This window comes from Lissotriton helveticus, chromosome 1_2, assembly GCF_964261635.1.
Source record: "Lissotriton helveticus chromosome 1_2, aLisHel1.1, whole genome shotgun sequence".
In the NCBI taxonomy this organism is placed as follows: Eukaryota; Metazoa; Chordata; class Amphibia; order Caudata; family Salamandridae; genus Lissotriton; species Lissotriton helveticus.
In genome coordinates, this window is record NC_136058.1 from 73,720,666 (window position 1) to 73,741,665 (window position 21,000).

The window sequence follows — 21,000 nt, forward strand, 5'->3', positions numbered from 1 at the left end:
CAGTGTTAGCTTTGGCACAAGTGGCAGACAATCCTTAGAGAAATGCAAGTTGAGTTAAAGCTGTACCAACAATTTTAAAGTAAAGAACACAACACTATAATTTTCCTAAAGTAATTTAGAAAAATAGAGATTTAATTAGCAGAAAGACACAAAGATCCTTTACATAGGGTAAGGGGAACAGATACTAATTTTTTTTTTTTTTTTTTATTTAAAAAGCTTTTATTGGCATCCGCACGAATATACAAAAACATACAAAAATATATATATAGGTGGAGTGTACATTAGCGTTTTTTTTTTTTTGTATCTACAGTCCATTTGTGGATGCGCGCTCCTTTCGTTTGTTTTCCCTCAGTTACGAGGAGGGAGAAAAAAAGGAAGAGAAAGAGGGGGAGAGAGAGAGAAGGGGGGGGGTGGGGGGGTGGGTCCTTTACTGGAGTTTCCTCAGGTGGTCGTCGAGTGGGCCCCACATGTGTAATTTGGCGTTGTGTTCTTTCGAGAAGTTGCCTGTGATGTTGTCTGCCCCTCTGAGGAAGGTGACCCAATTAATCCATGTTTTAAAGTTTGCTTTGGCTGTGTTCTTCCAGTTAGTCAGGATTATTTTAAGGGCTGCTGTGAGGAGTAGGTCTAGTAGTTCTCTCTCTTCTCTACTTTTTAGGTTCGCGGTCATGTGTTCTGTCGCCAGGCTTACGAAGCTGATAGTTAGGTCGGCTTTGAGCATATCGTTTATGAAGGTGTTGATCTGTGTCCAGAACCTCTTGACTTTTACACAGGTGAAGATGAGGTGTTCGAGGGTGCCTTCTTCTTTCTGGCAGTTCCAGCAGTTGCCTGATTCTGCAATGCCGACCTTGTGGAGCCTGGATGGTGTCCAGTAGGCCCTGTGGAGCAGCCAATACTTTGTTTGCGCTAGTTGTGGGGTGACTTTGTTTGTTGTCGCTGAGCTCCACATTTTTGCCCGTTCTATTTCATTCAGTTGCCTGCCCAGGAGCATCTCCCATGCGTTGGTGGCCTTCTTGTTCTGCGCCAGCGTGGAGGGGCTTAGGAGCTTGTAGATCTTTGCAGTTGGTGACCTGCTGAGTTGAGGACTTGCAGGTACTTGATGATGCTTGGCTCCTCTCTGTGTAGGTTCGCTTTCGTTATGGCTGTCTTGATCTTTAGGAAGTTGTAGAGCTCTTGGTTTGGGAGGTTGTGTAGCTGCTGTAGGTTCTGGAACGTCAGTGGTCCGTGCTTGGTTTCCGTCTGGTTAGGAAGGCTGATGCCTTTCTCGATCCATGTGTCGTTGTGCAATGTCGCTCCATGATAGGTTACTTTTGTGTTGAACCAGATAGACTCCCATGTTGTGCCTTTCAGCTTCTGTGCCATGCGTCTGTCTACTTTCATCAGTGCTTCTCTCGTGTGTTTCAGTATGGCGTTAGTTTTTTGTGGGTGTCTGTTTGCTGTTAGGAGGGCTATTGGCTTGAGCCCTCCCAGGATGTCTTGTTCAACCTCAAGCCATACTGGTTTGTAAGTTTGTGTATCGTCTATCCAGGCAATACCCTGTCTCGCCAGGCATGTCGTTTGGTATATTTTGAAGTTTGCCAGGTTGAGGCCTCCAAGGTCCCTTGTCAGTCTTAGTTTTTGTAGGCTTATCCTGGGTTTTTTGTTTTTCCATAGGAAGATGTTTATGAGTTGGTCTAATTTTTTGTGGAATGTTTCTGTCACTGGGAGTGGTAGCATTGTTAGCGTGTAGTTTATCGCTGGGGTTATCATTTTGATGGTTTCTATTCTTCCCCACCAGCTTATGTATTTTGGCGACCATAGTTCCAGCCTTTCTTTTATTTTTTTCAGTGTAAGGTCCTCGTTGTGTTGTAGCGTTGATGTGAGGTCTCTTCCAAAGTGGAGTCCTAGGTATTTTAGTGGTTTCGTCTGCCATGCCAGTCCGGAGTCGCCTAGGACCTCTCTTGTGGTGTGGACATTCATTGGCTTGCACTCCGATTTCTCCTTGTTGAGTTTGTAGCCTGAGGCTTCCGCGTACTCTCCTATTGTGGCCATGAGCGCTTTTATTGACGGGGAGGGGTTTGCTGTTGTGATTAGGATGTCGTCTGCATACGCCGCTAGTTTGACTGTCTTCTCTTTGATCTTGACGCCTGTTATACCTGTGTTGTCTCTTATTCTGGCTAGAAGGGGTTCTAAAGAGAGCAAGAAGAGGCCGGGGGAGAGGGGGCATCCTTGTCTGGTGCCTCTTCCCAGCGTGAGCGTTTCGGATGCGCTCCCGTTTACCACTATTTTTGCTTTCGGTTTGTTGTAGAGGGCCATAACCATTGCCGTGTATTTTTCCCCCAGTCCGAAACTCCCCATACAGTTCCTCAGGAAGGGCCACGAGACTCTGTCAAAGGCTTTTTCCGCATCCAGCGCTATCATGACTGCTTGTTCATTGCTCCTTGCTGTGTGGTTGATCAGATGGCACAGTAGCCTTGTGTTGTCCTGCGATAGCCTGTTTTTGATGTATCCCACTTGTGAGGTGTGGATGATGTCTGGCAGAACTCTGTTTAGTCTATTGGCCAAGACCTTTGCGTAGACTTTGCAGTCGACATTTATTAGCGAGATTGGTCTGTAGTTCTGGGGGTATTGTGGGTCTTTCCCCTCCTTGGGGATTATGGTGATATTGGCCTCGCACATGGACTCCGTCATCTTCCCGTTCTGGATGCATGTCGAGTACGTTTGTGCCATTAGCGTTTTAATGTGTTCGCCGAAGGTTTTGTAGAACGCTGTGGAGTATCCATCTGGTCCTGGCGCTTTGTTCTGTTTTAGCTGGCTTATGGCTGTTTCAATCTCTTTTTCCGTTATGTCGGCTTCGAGCGACTCCCTCTCCTCCTCCTTGAGTTTTGGCAGATTGGTGTCATTGAGCAGAGTTAGTCCTGCATCCTTGTTCAGGTTCTTATCCTCGGTGTATAGCTCTTGGTAGAATTGTCTGAAGACTTCTAGTATTCCTTTGTTCGTTGTTTGGGACTTGTTCGTTTGATCTGTTATTGCTGCTATCGTGTGCTGCCTCTGTTTTGCCTTTAGGTAGGATGCCAGCTGTTTCCCTGCTTTGTTTGCTGCGCATAAGTTGACTGATTTGAACTTTGTTAGCCAGGACCCTGCCCTCTCGCTTAAGATCTTGTTCAGTTCATATTTCTTTTTTGTGAGCAGGGTGAGCGTGTTCTTGTCTGTTATGTTTGCGCAGTGACCTCTCTCCAGTGCTGTTATCTCCTCCTCAAGCTCAGAGATTTTCTTGTTTCTGCTTCTGTTCATCCTGGATTTGATGTTTATTAGTTTCCCCCTTAGTGTTGTTTGAGGGCGTCCCATATGATGTCCTTCCCTACTTCGCCATTATCATTGTGCTTGAGGTACTCTTTAATTGTGGCTTCAATTTCTTTCACGTTCTCTCTGTTCTGGAGGATGTCGTCGTTAAGCCTCCATCTCCTCGTTGGGCTTTCGTTGTGCTTGCCACTTAGAGTGAGTGTTATGTGAGCGTGGTCCGAGATGGTTATTGGAGCTATCTCCGTTTCTTCTATAAGGTGCGTGTGAGTGTTGGACATCAGTATGTAGTCAATCCTGCTGTAGGAGTTGCGTGGGTGTGAGTAGAAGGTGTACTCACGCGCTGTTGGGTGCTGTAGCCTCCATGGGTCTGCTAGATGCTGTTTGATGCACAGGTCTTTCAGGGTGTTGTTGTTGTTGTTGGAGTTATGGCTTGGTCTGTTTGGGTGCCTGTCCGTTGCCTGGTCCATTGTCCTGTTCATGTCCCCGGCTATGATCAGGAGGTCTTCTTGGGGCAGGCCGGATAGTTTGCTGTCCACTTCCTGCCAGAATTGTTTATTTTCAGAGTTGGGGCCGTATATGTTGACCACGTGTATTCTGTCGCTCCCTCTCTGGACGCTCGTTATTAGCATGTGGCCGTCCTCGTCTGCGTCCGTTGTTTGTGTTGTTAGGTTGGCCCTCTTGCTCAGGATCGTTATTACTCCTCTTTTCTTCCCTTTTGCTGGTGAGCAGAGTACTTCCCCTATCCATCTAGCCTTGAGTTGCTTTGCTTCTTCTTCTGAGAGTTTGGTCTCTTGCAGCATGTATACGTCTCCCTTTAGTTTGGCCAGGTGTTCTAATATTTTCCTTCGTTTGACCGGGTGGTTCAGTCCTTTAACGTTCATGGATACTATCTTTAGGTCAGTAGACAGGCCAGCTTTTGTTGGGTCTGTCATGGTGGTCTGGTGTTGTCGCTGATGCCTTGCGTTTTGCGGCCCCCCCCCAGGGGTTTGGATGGGAATAGAAAGAGGGAAAAAGTAAAGGATGTATGTAGAAAAAAGAAAGAGTAAAGGGATTTTGTTCATTACACAGAGGGTGACTGTATCATGTACTGTCTTGTCCACCTGCCCCACTTCCCCCCCCTGCCCGCCCCCCTCCCCCTCTCCACCCTCCCCCCGTCAGTAGCAACTCGGGTGTGCGACAGCAAGGGTCCTCACACCCCCCCCCCCCCCCCCCCCCCCAAGTCCTTGCTAAGTCTCTGCTGTTGGGCTGGCCCCCAGCCCTAAGGGTCTCTTCGTTCGATCAGGTGATAGCTAAAAAGGATATGGTTGTTGTTGTTGTTCTCCCCCTTCTTTCCGTGGCTGCGGTGGCACTGCTGAGGTAGCTACGGTTGCTCTTGTTGTGCGATTGTCTGAGGTAGATTTGTTCGTTTAAGTTCAGAGTTCCAGTTCAAAGTTGCGCGTGCATGTTACACAAACATTCCCTTTCCTATTCCCCCCCTTCGTGTGTTTCATCCGAGGATGCTCTTCGCTTCGCCCCCGGGCTTGGTAGCTCCATTTCTTCTGGTACCGGGCCTTGTAGGTATCTGTGTAGGTCGTTGGGGTCGTCGAAGATTCTGCTTCCGTGCCTGTCTGTCACTCTCATTTTGGACGGGCCCGCAAAAGTGAAGGCGATGTTCTTTTTCCGCAGGTGGTCCCTCTGGGCTAGGAAGCCTTTCCTCACCTCAACTGTTAGTTTGGAGAAATCTTGGGTGATTGTTACTTTGCTTCCGTTTACCAGCATCGGACGGCCCTTCCTGGTGACGAAAAAGATCGCGTCGGTATGATTTTCTCTTAGCGGTTTACATATTATAGGCCTAGGGGCGTTGCTATTCGCTTGCTTTCTGGCCGGTATGCGATACGCTTTGGTGATTTCGAGCGGTTTGTCGAAACTGAGTCCGGTGAGCTTGGGTATTAGAGACTCCAGCATTAGGGCGCATGCCCCCGGTGTGTCTTCCTCCTCCTCGGGCACTCCCAAGAGTCGTATGTTGCCTTTGCGGCTCCTGTCCTCCTGCTCCGCCATGGCCTTTTGTAGCGCCGTGGTTCTCTTTATCACCAGCCCCAGGTCTTTGTGTGTTATGTTGGCATTGTCCTCCAGCAGGCCTATCCTTTTCTCTGCCTCGTCTATTCTGCCATTGGCTTTGCTTTGCTCTGCTCTGATCGCTATTAGCTCCATCTGGATGCTATCCACTGTCTTTTTCGTGGCCTTTGCCAACTCGTTCCCCTCTGTTATTTTCTTCAGGAGAGTGTCTAGTGTGATGGTTCCGTCACCCTGGCCGCTGCGCTCCTTGCTCGGGGAGGCTGGAGTTTCATTCTTGCTCTTTTTCAAGTCGTTTGTGCCTTGTTTCCCGTCTCTCCCTGCCATGGCGTCGGTGCCTCCTCTGGCCTGGTTAGTCTTGGGTTTCCCTTCTATTGGCGGTTGTCTTGTGGCGGCTTTGTTTCCCCCCTTTCCTTCCTTGTTCCTCAGGGTGCTTATTGCTGTTAGGGGGTTGTCTCTGAACCTGGGTGGCCACTTGACCACTCTAGTTTTTGTCCTGTACTCCGCCAGCCTCTTGCGGTTCTACCCCTTGTCCTGCCTTCTTGCGCTCTCTCAGGCTTTAAATCTCGTAGCTCTGCACCCTCTACTGCTTCTGTTGCGGGTTGGTTTGGGATGTAGGCTTGGCTGTGGTTTTCGCACCTTGCTTCTGCGCGTGCGTGCTTGCTGCTCCGCGTCTGCTGTCTGCCCACTGCCTCCGCCGTTTGGGGGGGTTGGTCGCTCTCTGGGGGTGGTTCCGGGCCGCGTTGGTGTCTCCCCCTGCTGCTCCGGGTGCTCGTGTGGCGCTTCCGTGAGTGCTCCTCGCTTCGCCTTCGCCAAAATGGCCGCTTGCTCGCTTCAGCACCTCTCCCAAGATGGCCGCCCCTCTTTTGTACCTCCGCCTCGTGGTTGTACTGAGCGTTTTCTCTTCGGGTTCTATTGTTATTTATTTATTTCCCCCTCTGCCGGGTTGGTGTCGGGTTGGTGTTTCCCCCTGCTGCCCCGGATGCTCGTGTGGCGCTTCTGTGAGTGCTCCTCACTTCACCTTCACCAAAATGGCCGCTTGCTCGCTTCAGCGCCTCTCCCAAGATGGCCGCCCCCTTTTGTACCTCTGCTTCGTGGTTGCACTGAGCGTTTCCTCTTCGGGCTCTATTGTCTATTTATTTTTATTTCCCCCTCTGCCGCCGGCGCTTACCTTCAACTGGCGGGTTCGGCCCCGGGCGCTTCTCCCGGGCGGCTTGGTGGCGGGCTCCGCGCCTCCCGGCTGCCGCTACCCCTTTGGCTTTTTCCGCCCCCTGTTCGCGCTAGTCTCTGCTGACCGCGCTCTTACTTTGCGGTCTTCCCTCGCGCCCTGGAGCGCTCCGCTTGGGGGAAGAGCCTTCCTTGCGGTGTGGTCGCCCCTCGCTTTTTCCCACACCAAGATGGCCGCCTCGATTCCTCGTCTGTGGGCAGGGGGGGTTGGGGGGGTATTTCTGCTCGCTGCCTTACATACGTATTGGCGGGTCCTTCTCCCTTCTATGGGCCTCGGGGGGGTCTGCGCCTGAGGTCGGGTGCTTCTTACTTGGTGTCTCGGCGGTCCGTTCACTTCCTCTCCGAGGTGTCCGCCATCTTGCCTTCTCCTTCTCCTCTTGACTGGCTTCTTTTTTTCCGCTTTTTTCCCTGCTTCTGGTGGCAGCACCTCAACTTGGCTCGGCTCTCGTGGTGCCCCTTTCGTTCATACACCTCCTTTCTCGGTTGTTGTAGCGCTTCTTCGCGTTTTGTCTGTCTTGCTCGCCGTTCTTTGACTCGGGGGGTCGGGAGCTCCGGACTTAGGTCTTCTTCCCCCTTGCCATCCAAGCCACGCCCCAACAGATACTAATTTTAAAAGGGGAAAAGTGCGGTGAAAAATTAAAGCAAAACACCACCTTGTGGTTGGCTGGTACACAGGTACGATTTCAGTCTATGGAGCAGCGAATGGATACATCCAGTGAATCATCCTGGTCAAAGATTTTACCACTGGACTTAAAATGCAAGTCAAAATCCTTCGGCGAGCCAGGGCCCTAGCCTCAGGCCAGTGTTGGTCCCTCGAAGTCAGATATGCTGTTGTTTGAGCTCCTATTGAAGCCAGCAACTTTTCCAAGCAGGACCAAGCTGGGTTTGTTTTAGCCACCAAAGTTGCTTCATGGGTGGCTAGATTTGCCACCTCTGTGTGGTCCAATGTTTTACCTTCAGACTGAAGTCCCCAGAGGGCAATGCTGGAAGCTGTAGCCAAGCAGTAGCCTTTTTAAAGGGCAACGCAGGCTCTTTATGAAAGCAGAGGTATGAAGCAAGCAGAATCGAACTGAAAAATGGGTGGACCACAACAAAAATGTCATTCCTGACCTATATAATTTCTAATGTATCACTTGTTTGTGATTGTAAAGACATTGTTAGTATTTTCACCTGCTACTGTTAATGAAGATTGTAATCTATTCTAAACCGTGCCTGCATTTCTTTTGTCTACTCTTAAATGGCATGCAGTAAAACTGCATGTGCTAGTTACATGTGGGCCTTGGAATACTCGGGCAGCTTCACTGGGAGGTATTGCCATTACTATATTTAAATGACTGTCTCCAGAATTGTAATTCTAATGTGCTAAGCCTTTGCCCAAAGTCTCTGGTCCCTGTGCCATTCGAAGTGCTTAATATAGTGTGATGCCTCTTCTTGTTGTACATTTGTGATACTTTCTGCAGTGTCAATCTACGTGAGATGGTAGTAGCTTAGGGCTGATCCTCACGTCTTCAACTTCCCCTCCAGTAAAGTTGGCATCTGTGCTGTCCACCTTTTTGATTGGCTGGATAGGACTCAGATGTGTGTTCGCTGTCCCTGTATAGAATTTATGGTCATCAACTCGCAGATTCCTAGAACAGGAAAGGGCTATATTCAGGGTTATCGTACTTTACAAAGTAATTGCAATAAGTCTGCTTTCTGCCTAGGAGACACAGATCTGCTGCCTTGTGCATGCATGCCTTTAATACCTAACTCGCAGTGAACAGCGCCACACTGTGGCATGACTCTGGGTTTTCAGCCCAGAAATCGGTTCGCATGAAACTTTTTGTTCCTTGATGTACCCTTCCACTTTCGTGAAACATTTATCTGCACTCTGGGAAGAATTTAAACATTGTAAATTTCCCTCTTGACAATTTCTTAGTTCTAGTAAAACTTGAATACTTTTCTGTAGCTTTTGTGTTTCCGATTCATATTTTTTTTTTACCGTAAAGTTCGATGACCTGTTAAGTTGAAAAAATAAGATGTCGGACAATGTAAATCTTCAAAATTACAATAAGCAATGCGTTTAAGGTTAGACCTAATAAATAATGGCCTCGAATCATAAATGTCCTTCTTGTAAGGGCTCGGTTCCTGCCATCTGATCGTTTCACGACTTCACATTAAGAGACATGGGGTAGTAAATCCAGTTTTGTCAAACTGACTATGGTGTGATCTGCTGTTTTAATTGCGTTTCATAAAGGACCAGTCTTATTCATATAATAGAACTCCTCGTGGGTAGAAACTATGACTGACGTAGTCTTGGCGAAGAAGCCCCCCCCCCCTCCCCCGAACTACTGTCAAAATAGTGTTTTTTCAGGGGAGTTCCTGGTGGTGACAAGATTTCTATCCTAAAACTGTCCTTCCCTCGTCCGCTTTGCAAAGTGTACACAGTGACCTTCCGATTTAAACAAAAAAAAAAAGAAGTCCCATGTAATATGCCCATTTTACTATCTAGTGCAATAGCAAATTAGACTCCGACTTGACGTTCCAGTATAACTTGCTGCAACCCTATTTCTCCTTGTTATTTCTCTAGTGCATTGAGTATTCCAGTGCAAAACAAACCAGGGACTTGGACCAGATGTACAAGGTTAGGCCAGTGTAGTGTACAACTTGGCAGGCAGGCCCTCGCTTACAATCCAAGTGTCCGCTATAGACTTCTCCCTAGGGTCCATCCAACTCTTTCCATGCAGGCCCGGCGGTGCTACGTTTTACTGCCCCCTACACCCTCCAGGGCCTCCTGGGACTGAGTGTCTCTGCAGCCTCAGGGTTTCTAGAGTCGGGCTGCTAACAGCTAGTTCTGATTTCCCACAAATGAGCAAGGAGGCCGAGGGCGATGACTGACTGAGGATCCAAAACGGGATGCATATCGGTGTGTGAAATTACATTTCACTCTGGTGACTGCGAGGGCAGGTGAGTGCGGCCGCGCTCTTCACAGCTGCGGCCTAATTGCTGGTGAAGTGATGCAGATGCCCTGCAAGCCTGAGGCGGCGCGGGATAAGTGGTGTCTCGAAACCTGGCTTGGGGGGTGCATGCTCCTGCCACGTGCTCTTCCAGACAAGTGTCAATAACCAGCACGGCTTCAGCAGCAGGGCTCCAATATGCCAGTGTGATAATACTTGCTAATGCTTTACAATAGCTTTTGTCCTCCCGATCGCAACCTGCACTCTCTAATCCCCGCCGCTTTTCTGCATTTCCTAGTTCCGGACGTGACGGCATTGCCACGGCCGGCACCTTCGGATTTAATCCCGGCCCCCTGGTGCCCCACAGAGTGATTGACAGCTCTGAGCTGCTGCCTGCAGTATCGAGAGAGGAGCCCGCCCCCCCGTGCAGACACTGTGAGGAGACAGAGTAGCCGCGCCGACGCCGCACTATGTATTTCGCACATTCTGTTTCCAGGACAACAGGAGTCTCCGAGTCGGACAGCAGGCAGCTCCTGAAAGAGACTAAAATACATTGTAGCGCGCCGCTCTCAGCTACACAGAGCTGAGAGCTGCAGTCTCAGTCAACTGTTAGGCACTCGGGCTCTCTCTGAACAGCAGAGAGAGCCCGGGCACAGGAGCGCCGCTGGCGCACGTGGCACAGGACGAAAATGCGTGACAATGCATTTCAGTGCGGTAATGCGGATCACCGCACTGAAATGCGTGAGTGTCACACCTGTTGCGTGACGCTTGGCAGGACTGACAACGCATTTTTGAGGTCGCAAATTCACTGGATCTGGCAGTTTGCAATCTCCATTTTTTTGTTTTTGTTTAATGTACAAACCACAAATAGCAATTCGGTAACAAGTTACCAAATTTCAGTTCGAGTTTTGTGACCCAATACCAATTCGGTATTTGGAATGGTATTTAAGGCATTTCTTCCCATACCAAATAGTTGTGCTATGTATTATAGTTTTGCTACTGAATTCCATTTCCAAAGGAGGTGGTAACCCATTTGCAAATGGGAAGTGGTCAAGTGGTCCCATGCTAATAGAAATAAATTTAAAAGCAAGCAGTGGTCCCACAAACTACTAAATATTTAAATAAAATAAAAAAATAAAAAAAAATTAAACGAACTTTTGATTTTGTTTTTGAAACCCAACCCATTTTCCTTCAAGGAAAACTGGCTTTATTTGAAAAGAAACGATTGCTTTATTAAATGATCACCGACCTGGTCTGCTGACCCTCAGCAGGTACCCATCACTGTGAATGCTGTGATTCCTGGTGATTCACAAATTGCGACCTACCGCATTAATATTCATGACATAGGTCAATTGCAACCTCTCTAGGAATCGCTATAATACAAATAAGTCTTTAGATATTCAGAATGGTGACTTCCAAATTGAGATTTGGTAAGAATTACAATTTGGAAATCTCAATTCCTAATTTTTGCACATCTGGTCCTAGGTGCCACAGAGCGGGATTATTGATGGGTTAAGCAGCGTAAATAATCAAATTACACGAGAAAACCTACGTGGCATTATTCACTTTTGCTAATAAATTATATACAACTTCTGGAGGGAGACATGCACAGTAAAATATTGTTGTACACCTGCTTGTGCTTTCAGATGAGAGCTTGCTAAATAGAGAACTAAATAACATCTCAAATAACAGTCAGAGCTGCCAACGTTCGAGCTTGGGAACCAGGTTCTAGTCTCAACATCGGCTCTATATCCTGTGATTCTGGGCAAATCACTTCATCTTCCTGTGCCTACAAAAAAAAATGTGCCCTTGTGTAATGTAAGTGGTGCTCGTGTAAAGTGTTCCAGTTCCTTCGGGTCTAGTTTGTGCTTATAAAACTGGAAACATAAATATATAATTGTACCGTATTTGTAGAAAATAAAGTAAGCTCAGTTTAAAACTCCAAGTTTACAGCTAGGGAAGTGGTTATTATACCCATTGCCCCTGTATAGTCGCTTAGTCCTGTGCTCAGTGCCTGTAAAGGTAATGGAATACTAGTACGCCACTTTAAAGTTAAATGTGTATGTACCACATCTCAGTATGCTCTTTTGCATTTTTTTCAACTGGAGCCCATGAACTGAGCAATATATATATCTGTTCAACGCCCTGTAATCGGGCAGATACCCCCAATATAATCAATTAGGGGGTCACAGATGTGCAAAGCTGTAATCAAGCTTCCACCTGCACCTTTCTAGAATGTGTCTTGGTCTTTGATCTCTGCGATCGGCAAGTATGTGGCACAGGAAAATGCACTTCTTTTCATGTTCCCTAATCGGAGGAAGGCAAGAGGTGAAAAACATCTTTTATTTTTTATTCATTTGAGGCTACAAATAAAGCATAAAGTAAATATCCCTGGGTAAAGTTAAAAATACTTCGATTACTCAACCACTTAAAAATTCCCTTCACGAATGTAAATTAGGTTTTTAATCTAAAAAATCAATCCCCTACTAAGAGAGCTGTGCCAAAATGGGTTTTCTACTTCGTACTAGCAAATGTATATGTCCAGGCAATTAAACTACTAATTTGGGACTTCCTCCAAACATTTCTTCAATTCAGCAATTAACATTCTGCTACTGAATGTTCTATACGGTGGTGGGGAGATGGCTAGCTTGCTGCCTTGGTGTTCCCACACTGATCAAAGAGAACCCCCCCTTTCAGAATTGATGTTTTCCAGTAACCCCTTACTCTGCACAGCCAGGGTTCATGTGTCTGCATGGAAGGTGAAAGGGTGGGATTGCAGGCCAAGGGGTGTGTACAAAATTTGCTGCAACCATTCTGTAATCTAGAAAAGCATCCCCTTTTCAGAGCGCCGGTGCTGCCAGTTAGGTTTACATTTTAAAAATGCCACCTCATACGTTAATACATTGCATCTAACTTTAAAATGTATGTAGCTAGCTATCTTAAAGTCACGAGTGGCAACAACCCTTCAGTCGCTTGGCCAGTCCTTCATTTCTTACAAGCTGGGTTTACCATCGGTTCATCAGTAACAACCTTCTGGCAGCAGCAGGTAGTCTTTAAGGCTTTCATGGAACCCTGTTTGGTATTAAATGAAGGAAGGACATTTGCCTCCATGCTGCTGCTTTGCTTCTCACTGGCCAGAACTTGGAAGGTTGGGAGCTCAGTTGAAGACTGCAGCACGGTACAGAGCCAGTAATGGCTGGTATGTCCCTTCTGCTTCAACATTTCAGCGTTTCTTTTTGTTTCTCCATTTTGATTTTTGTACTTTCTATGGTCAGTGGGTGGAATGTTGTAATACCATTATTGCCCTTCTGCCTCTGGTTCTACCAGTCATTAAGGGTCCTCTGTCATTATCGGCCCTTGCCTGTGGCTTGGATCTATAACTCTGGTTCTGGTCCTTTAACTGGCGCTGTCCTTCACAACGGACTGCAGTGATAGATGCACCAATTGATGCTCTTGCCAAAACAGTAGTAAGATAAGTGTATATGTGAAGAAAAACTTACTTAAATTAACCCAAAATGTTTTAATGACTGATAAATGAGTAAAATGTGAGGTAACTGATTGAGACTTATTAAAGTCGAAGATGTTTGTTTCGAGGGCCAACAAGAAGGGCCTTCCATTTGCCCCTAAGATGATTAGTTCCTCATCCAAAGCTGCATATCCAAGTGAGAGCGTTCCACTTCAGTATTTTGCAAAAAACAGATGTAGAGCTACGTATCCTCAGTGTAGCCTTAACATACCATTTGACTGCCACATGTTAGGCCAAATAAAAGTCACAAAAAGAAGGTAGAAAGCCTTGGAGCACAGCACATCTCAACAGGACACCCAATTTGGAGGAACTGGTTCAGTAGAAAAGGGCAGAGTTTAACATGCTGCGTCCAGTTAGTATGTTAGGACTGAAACCACCTAGTGTTTTTACAGCGAGCATGGGCAGTGTGTGCTGCTCTGCGAGGCATGCAGTATTCGGGTAGGGACTTGAAACCCCGCCCACTCTCCACCCATAATTTTCATTGGTTTGTGTAATTGTCCTTTGCTTTGTAAACTGTGGCTTTTAAATGGTCTTTAGGCTTAGTAGTCGCTCCTTAGTACTGCCTTGTCCTATCTTATAATTTTACCTCTATAAAAAAAAAAAACAACACTGGACCCAGAGTTGACCTCCAATTACAGGTAAATATCTCCGCTCCCTTTCTTCTCTAAAGCCCTAGAAAAAGCGGTGAACAACGCCACTACCGCTTTTGTCGAGACTAACTCACTACTACAGCAGAGTCAGTCCTGATTTAAGGCTAATTCCAGCATGGAGATAGCACTGCTGGAAATCCCTGAAGTCGTAAAGGAGGTCATGGACAGGGGTTGCAAGGCCGTACTCTTATTGCTGGATTTATCTGCGGCCTTTGACACCGTCCCCCATGATCGACTCCTGCTGAGACTTCGGGAGTGCAGGTTTCGGGGTACGGTGTTCAATTGGTTTGCATCCTTTCTAAAAGACCGCCAGCAAACAGTATGGTCCCCTCCTTTCGCTGCCCCTATCCCTTCTCTAGAGGTGGGTGTGCCTCAGGGCTCCATTTTGAGCCCTATTCTTTTTAATATATATATATGACACCCTTAGCAACTCCAGCAAAGGAACAAGGAGCAAAAATCGTATCCTATGTGGATGATACGCAGTTGCTATTCATCTGCAACAAAGATATGGATTTTAATGGAGACCGGATTAACAGCTGTCTTACAAAAGTGTTCTCTTGGCTCCAGTGTAACCAGCTTAAATGCAACCATGGGAAGTCGGAGATCATCTTCTTTGGCCACCGCCCCAGCAATGTCTGGCGCAGTTGGTGGCCATTTGACATGTTCCTCCTACAACATCTGTAAAATCTGGGGGTGAAGCTGGATGAGGACCTCTCCATGCAGACACAGATTCAGACAGTGGTCGGCACATGTTTCGGCATCCTTAAGATGCTGAAGCAGTTTCTGCCTCTCTTGCCTATCACCCACAGAAAAACAGTAGTCCAAGCCTTGATAATCTACAGTTTAGACTACGTGAATGCACTTTACCTAGAGCTACCAGAGTATCTACGACCAGACTGCAGGTGGCCCAGAACGCAGTAGCCAGAGCACTACTTATGCTTGGCCCTAGAGTCTGCATAACGTCACAATTTAGATCCTTGCATTGGCTCCCAGTCCGCAAGAGGGTCCAATTTAAGGCCTTGGTTCTTGCTTTTAAGGCTCTCCATGGTAGTGGTGCCGGGTACATTGTGAAGAGTTCAATTTGATCACCCTCAACGCATACTTAGATCTTCAGCACTTCAACTGGCATGAACACCCAGATATCTTCGAGCTCGAATTGGGGGTCGTTCCTTCAGGTGCAAGCTGTGAGACTGTGGAATAATTTGCCGGTGGAATTAAGGATGATGCCGGATCTCCTGGCATTTAGCAAATCACTGAAAACGTGGCTGTTTCAGCTTTAAAGCCCAGTTCAGCAGTCACTGTGGCACATCGATTTCAATCATCAAGTCTAGCGCCGGGACACTCAACTGAGTAGCTGCGCGCTCTACAAAACCAATTTGACATAACATCTTGTAACCTTCCATAAGGACTGGCTCTCTTACTTGTGTTGTTACTCAGTGCTAAAAGAATGTAATTAAAGCCTACCATTTCTTTTTGCCTGCCTGCTGTTGCAGCCAAGACAAGCTCTCTTAACATTTAAAAATAAAAAAAAATAAAAAAAATTGACGCACAGCACAGTGGTGGCCACACCTTTGTTCTATTTGTGGTGCCGAACGCAGCCGCATTAAAAAAAAAAAATCCTATTAACTTTTTTTGTTTTGTTTAGAAGCACCACATGCTGTGCTTTCATGTTAATGGAGGCCGTGCCCCTTTCTTTAGACGAACTGCATCTAAAAGGTCCGTGGTCGCTATTAAAGTGAAACCGCAGCATAGGATGCTTTTACAAAAAAAAGCATTTATTTGTCAACTTCAGACAAATGCTTTTTTTTTGTAAAAGCATAACATACTGTGCTTTCACTTTAATGGCAGCCACAGACATTTCTTTAGAGGCGGCTTGTCTAAAGAAAAGGGGTGTGGCTTCCATTAACATGAAAGCGCAGCACGGGCCCTTTTCCAAAAAAAGTATTTGTTATGCAAAAGGTCTCGCATTTTCGAGAGTTTAAGCTATTGGCATTTACAATGCCAATAGCTTAAACTCTCGTAAATGCAAGACCTTTTGCATTGCAAATGCTTGTTTTAAAGGCATCCAACATGATGTAGAAAGACCTCAAACGCATAGGATGATCTACAGTGTCAAGCGCTGCAGAGTTACACCATCATAGGACCAGACTGACTGTAGCAGGCACCGGGCATTTTCCACGATGTGCCTGTGGGAGCTGGTTTTATCACTGGGGGCCAGTTTTGCAGCAGTGCTGCAATATCTTCCCCATGTAACTAAAGTGGAAGCAGTGCTTCTTGCTAGCACCCCCTCCCTATACCCATACTCGCCCTCCCCGCTCCCAGGGCTGGATGAGCAGCAATCTGCCAGGGCTGATTGCTGTTCCCAGTCGGGCCCTCCTCTCTCGTCAATGAAATAAGGCTCAACTTTCTTTTTCATTTCTGAGGCTATTTTGGCTATTCGGATGGAAATCCTAGATAAGTTTCCTGATCTTTTGAGGAAAATCTCCTTGATCTAGTACATTCAATGCATTTGCTTACATGTTTGCCACCATGCACACCATTCACCCACAGGCTATTGCCAAGCAGCATAAGAATGCTTTGTTGTTCCTCTGGGAAACGACAAAGGAATATTTTGGAGTTTCTTCTGATGTTTAGAGCCATTACCATGAAACTTGCAGATGTTTTCATTTGCCATTGTTTCTATAGTTGGATAGATTGTAGATACAGTTCCAAACCTAACCCAGCCTAATGTTTTTATTCTAATTGACCTGTCGCAGCTTCACTCACCCCATTCACTGACCAGTGTTCTTTTAAGGTCTTCAACCTACCAACAGGAAAGATCAATCTATACCTTGCAATTTTCAGTTTGACAGGCGTGCATTTTACATTTGAATCGTAATGTAATAGAACCATTTGTGTGGCTCGAAATTCCTTTCCCACCATTAGACAAATGAAATGAAATGAAATGTGGGTTTTTGTAGAGCGCGTGTTTGCCGTGGCGTCTTAGCGCTTGCTGCCATAGGGTGCAGTCGGAGAATCAGCCCACCGGTTAGGTACAAGTAACTAACCAGGTTTTAAGATCTTTCCTGAACTGAAGTAGGTTGCTTTGGGTTCTAAGATGCAAGGGCATGGAGTTCCATAGCCTTGGGGCTAAGTGTCGGAAGCTTCTGCCGCCCCATTTCAGCATCTTTACCCTTGGAACTACAAGCAGGGACGCCGATGCAGAGCGGAGACATCTCTGTGGGGCATAGCGCTCGAAATATGGGTTAATCTGTCCGGGTCCCTACCCGTGCAATGTCTTGTGTAGAATACACATGGATTTGACCTGAATCCTAGCTGAAATAGACAGCCAGTGCAGCTGTTCTCGAATAAAACCTGACTAATGGGACACAATTTAGGTAGTTTCAGTTATAGCCGTGCGGTAGCATTTTGCAGAATCTGCAGTTTAAGTACCACAATCTTTTTTTGTATCCAAGGTAGAGTGAGTTACAGTAATCGATTTTTGACAGAATCAGGGACGTAACAACCATTTTATAAAGGGGCATAGGAATGAAAGGGAGGATTTTCCGGAGGATTTTCAAGGTATAGAAGCAGGACGAGGTGATGCTATTGACCTGGTCTGATATGGCGAGATGATCATCGATTAGAACTGCAAGTTTTTTTTTAACCTTCTTTACGGGTTGGGGGCAGGGCCCTGCTGTCCCAGGCCACCAATCGGAGTTCCAGAGTGACATGTCCCTTCCAAACAGGACTACTTCCGTCTTCCCGGTGTTCAATTTTTCTGCATCCAGCTAATAATATGGCTCATGCAAAGGTTAAACCGTGCTGCCACGATCTCTGGTTTGGCAGCTAGTGAGACAATTTGCGTGTCGTCAGTATAGCCAAAGGAGCGAGTACGTTTAGCCAGTGGGGTGACGTATACGTTGAACAGGGTAGGTGAGAGTGCTGAACCCTAAGGCACCCCACATGGCATGACAAAAGAGGGAGATTTGTGCTCATCTAACATCACAGCTTGTTGTCTATTAGTTAAATAAAGACCGAAGATGGGCTGGCAAGCATTGCCCTTACCTGTGTACTGAAGATTCATCAATGTTGATTTAGCATAAGTAATTATAGAATTTTGACCAGGGGGTGTGGCGCATGGCTTGGTCCGGCCGCGGAAGGGCGCAGACGGGCTTGCCTTTGGCGCGCCGGTGGTGTGCCCGCTGCGCGGCCGTGAGAGCATGCCTACTTAAAGAATTGCGTGGAGGGAAAAGTGCTCAACTACTAGAGCGCTGACCTCCCGAAATGGCGGCACGCCCAAGAATTGTGGAACTGTCAGGAAGTGGACGTCGCACGTGGCGTGAAGCTCTTGGGCCGTGAGCCCCAGGTGAAATACAATTTATTTTTAACACAATAATTCCCAAATATAAAAATAATAGGTTTGAAAATTCTCAATGTTCAAATTGCAACCAGTCACATACAAAGTTATCGCTCCGTTTTTAAAAGGATTTTAAGTCTAGCAGAGTAATAAAATGGTTTCAGAAATGAAAGGTAACGGGCTCTTTCACTCACATTTTGTAGATTCCTCGAAAGGTATATACAAATGGGATGAAATGTTTGTATCCGGTTATAATAAACATCTTTTTTTGTCATTGACAGGTGAGTGAAGGCCATTTTAAGTGGGGTGACTTAACGGTTCAAGCAAACAGTGCCTTTTTTACTGGCATCTATGGAATGTGGAACCTCTACGTTTTTGCACTAATGTTCCTCTACGCCCCTTCACATAAAAACTACGGAGACAATCAGTCCAATGGTAAGTGAAACTCTTGCTCAAGGGCATCACCTAACTCAGTGCTGCGTAAGATGAATGCATATTTTGGCCTAAAATCTTGTGTGTAAGTGTTTTACAGTATTTGTGATTAGTTGGTGGAATGTTGTAATACCATTATTGATACTTTATCACTAGGGTTCACTTGATCTTATGCGGGGCCACTGGAATTATGTGCAGGTTAGGACCAAATTATGGGGCAGGGTTGATTAAAATATGCAGAAAGAAAATGCTAATTGTGTGGCATCATGAAGCACCTTTTGTGACAATATTTCTGCATTATCTTGTAATTTTACTCCTGGTAACGCTGTCTGGGCAAACATTTCACTTGATTAGATCCAGTTTAACACCCATTTACAGCAATACGCAACTGAAAGGTGATCAGTCAACTTTTGGGAAGGGCCTTTCACTGTGTGGAACACATGGTGCAACTTTTTTAGTAACTTCTGATCTGTTTCAGCTATAAGCTGTTTTTTGTTAAACTCTGCGGATTATGAAACAGTTGATAGATAATATGGCAAATCCATAATTATTAGGAAGTGGCCTTGCTCATATCATTGTAACTTAACATGTGATGAATTTGTTGTTGCGGTGTGTTATCCAATACCACTTCCTGAATAGACTTCTGTAAAAGGGGTGTTTGATTTTGGTTTAATATTCTGTTGAAATGAAGTTGTCCATGTTTAATTTCAAACGGCTCCTGTGGACACGAGTGAATATTTATTTTTTATTTTGAAGTAATCCCTTTATTTTTCAGGTGACCTAGGAATGGGCAGTGGAGAGGAACTGCAACTGACCACCACTATCACCCACGTGGATGGACCAACTGAGGTGTACAGGCTCGCTGGCAAAGAGTCTCAGGAGTGATCCTCCTACCTTCAAACTGTACAAGCCTGCGATTCTGCACATATGTAGTTTACAAACCCTGTCCACTTTAAAATATGTATAAAATAGCATACTCTCAAATACCCAGTATTTATAGCTCTATTTCCTCTCTTTCATAGAGAGCAGTGTCAGCAAATATGTTTGGACGTTGCTATTGCACGGTGGCTTAGGGATGTATTGTTACTATTGAGAATAGTCACTTTATATTTTGTAATAGAATAGAATACACTGCGCACATCTGCTGGAGAAACAGGTCATGACAATTATGGCGGCCACGCTAATTTGTTGTTACAAATAAAATTCATAGATTCCTCCTTCAGACTTTTACATTGACAAAGAAAACTCTTTCCCACAATGCAACTTTAGCAACTATTTTTCTTCCTCTATGGAGCGTGTCAAAACTCAGTGGGATTACTGGTATGGAAATCTTGCTGGTACATAATCTTGGGGTCAATTATTTTTGATCATTCAGTGTTTTAGAAACATGCACGTTTTTACGCTCTCTATTTGGCATCACACATTTTTCAGGCACTGGCGCTTGTTTTGCTGGTGTATGATTTTTAAAGGAAATAAATTTTTCGGGGGCGTGTCACTCCTTCGTAGGTTTTAGAGCTGCTTGTTAAGTCAAGGACTCTTACCTTGCCAACTAAATGGATGTCTGGCCGTGAAGTCGTTTTTTTTTTTTTTTTTTTTTTGGCTGATCTAGATCTTAAAAGAAAACAAAATTATAGATTCCTTAACAATTTTTTCAAAGTAATTAAAACATAATTGATCACTTAGGACATGCGTTTGCTTGTCTGTTCCTACACCTAGAGTGTAGGTCTTATGGCAGTTGTTTCCTGACCAACCACATTTTGGGTCCTCCATTTTTTTCTCCTGAAGGCACTCGTACATTTATGGTGTGTGTGTTAAGGAGATGTTGGTGTTCAGTTACTTTAGGTTGCTCTGCAGTAATGACTGAATTAAAATACGGACAGTTGTTGTTCAGGCCTTGCCTTCCCCATGTAAACGGGATCATTATTATGTAGATTTTAATTTAAGAGGAATTTACTTCGTATATTTGTACCCTAATAAACTACACTTTAACATATTCTAGAAGACAAGTTTTTATTTCTCTGTTGGATACATTCTTTTATGTGATGAAATCGGATCTGGTAAATACATGTCGGTGTTAGTTTTCTTTTCAGCTTGCAAACCAATTTTTTTTATATACAACACCCTAACTCTTCCATATATTATGATGTAGATATGTTTTAAATATCCGGCAAACTACGTACATAGTGCTCCTTTTTACTCTGTTTCCTGATATGTTATATTTGTTCATTTCTAAAAGCAATAAAACATCTCGTACAGGTCATTTAAATAAAAGTGACATTTGTTACATCAGCCTCTTGTCCATATTATGTTGTATGCATTTTAACCTTTGTTCTGTCATTAATATGCGCGCTTCATTTTGAATTGATGTATGATTTAATTAATATTTTCCAGGACTTTACCCAATTCAGGGGTAACTACACTCTTCCATGCTTTTCTTTTTAAAACAAGGACAGAGTTAGACCTTCTGACCTCCGCCTTACTAAAAATACTTTCCCTGTTTTCTGGCTCGGTTTCCAATCCGTGGTGCCCCTTTTGGCACAAGTAAACCGGCAGAATACC

General features: G+C 45.5%; 1 protein-coding gene across 1 annotated transcript in view; it reads left to right on the forward strand.

Moving 5' to 3' along the window:
- Positions 1 to 20,725, forward strand: part of WLS (Wnt ligand secretion mediator) — a 298,562-nt gene extending 277,837 nt beyond the window's left edge. Inside the window, exons 11-12 of the mRNA XM_078668822.1 lie at positions 18,291 to 18,444; positions 19,217 to 20,725. Of these exons, the coding sequence (XP_078524948.1) occupies positions 18,291 to 18,444; positions 19,217 to 19,326 (264 nt within the window). The 3' untranslated portion in view covers positions 19,327 to 20,725. The remainder of the gene's footprint in view (positions 1 to 18,290; positions 18,445 to 19,216) is intronic.
- The last annotated feature ends 275 nt before the right edge of the window (positions 20,726 to 21,000 follow it).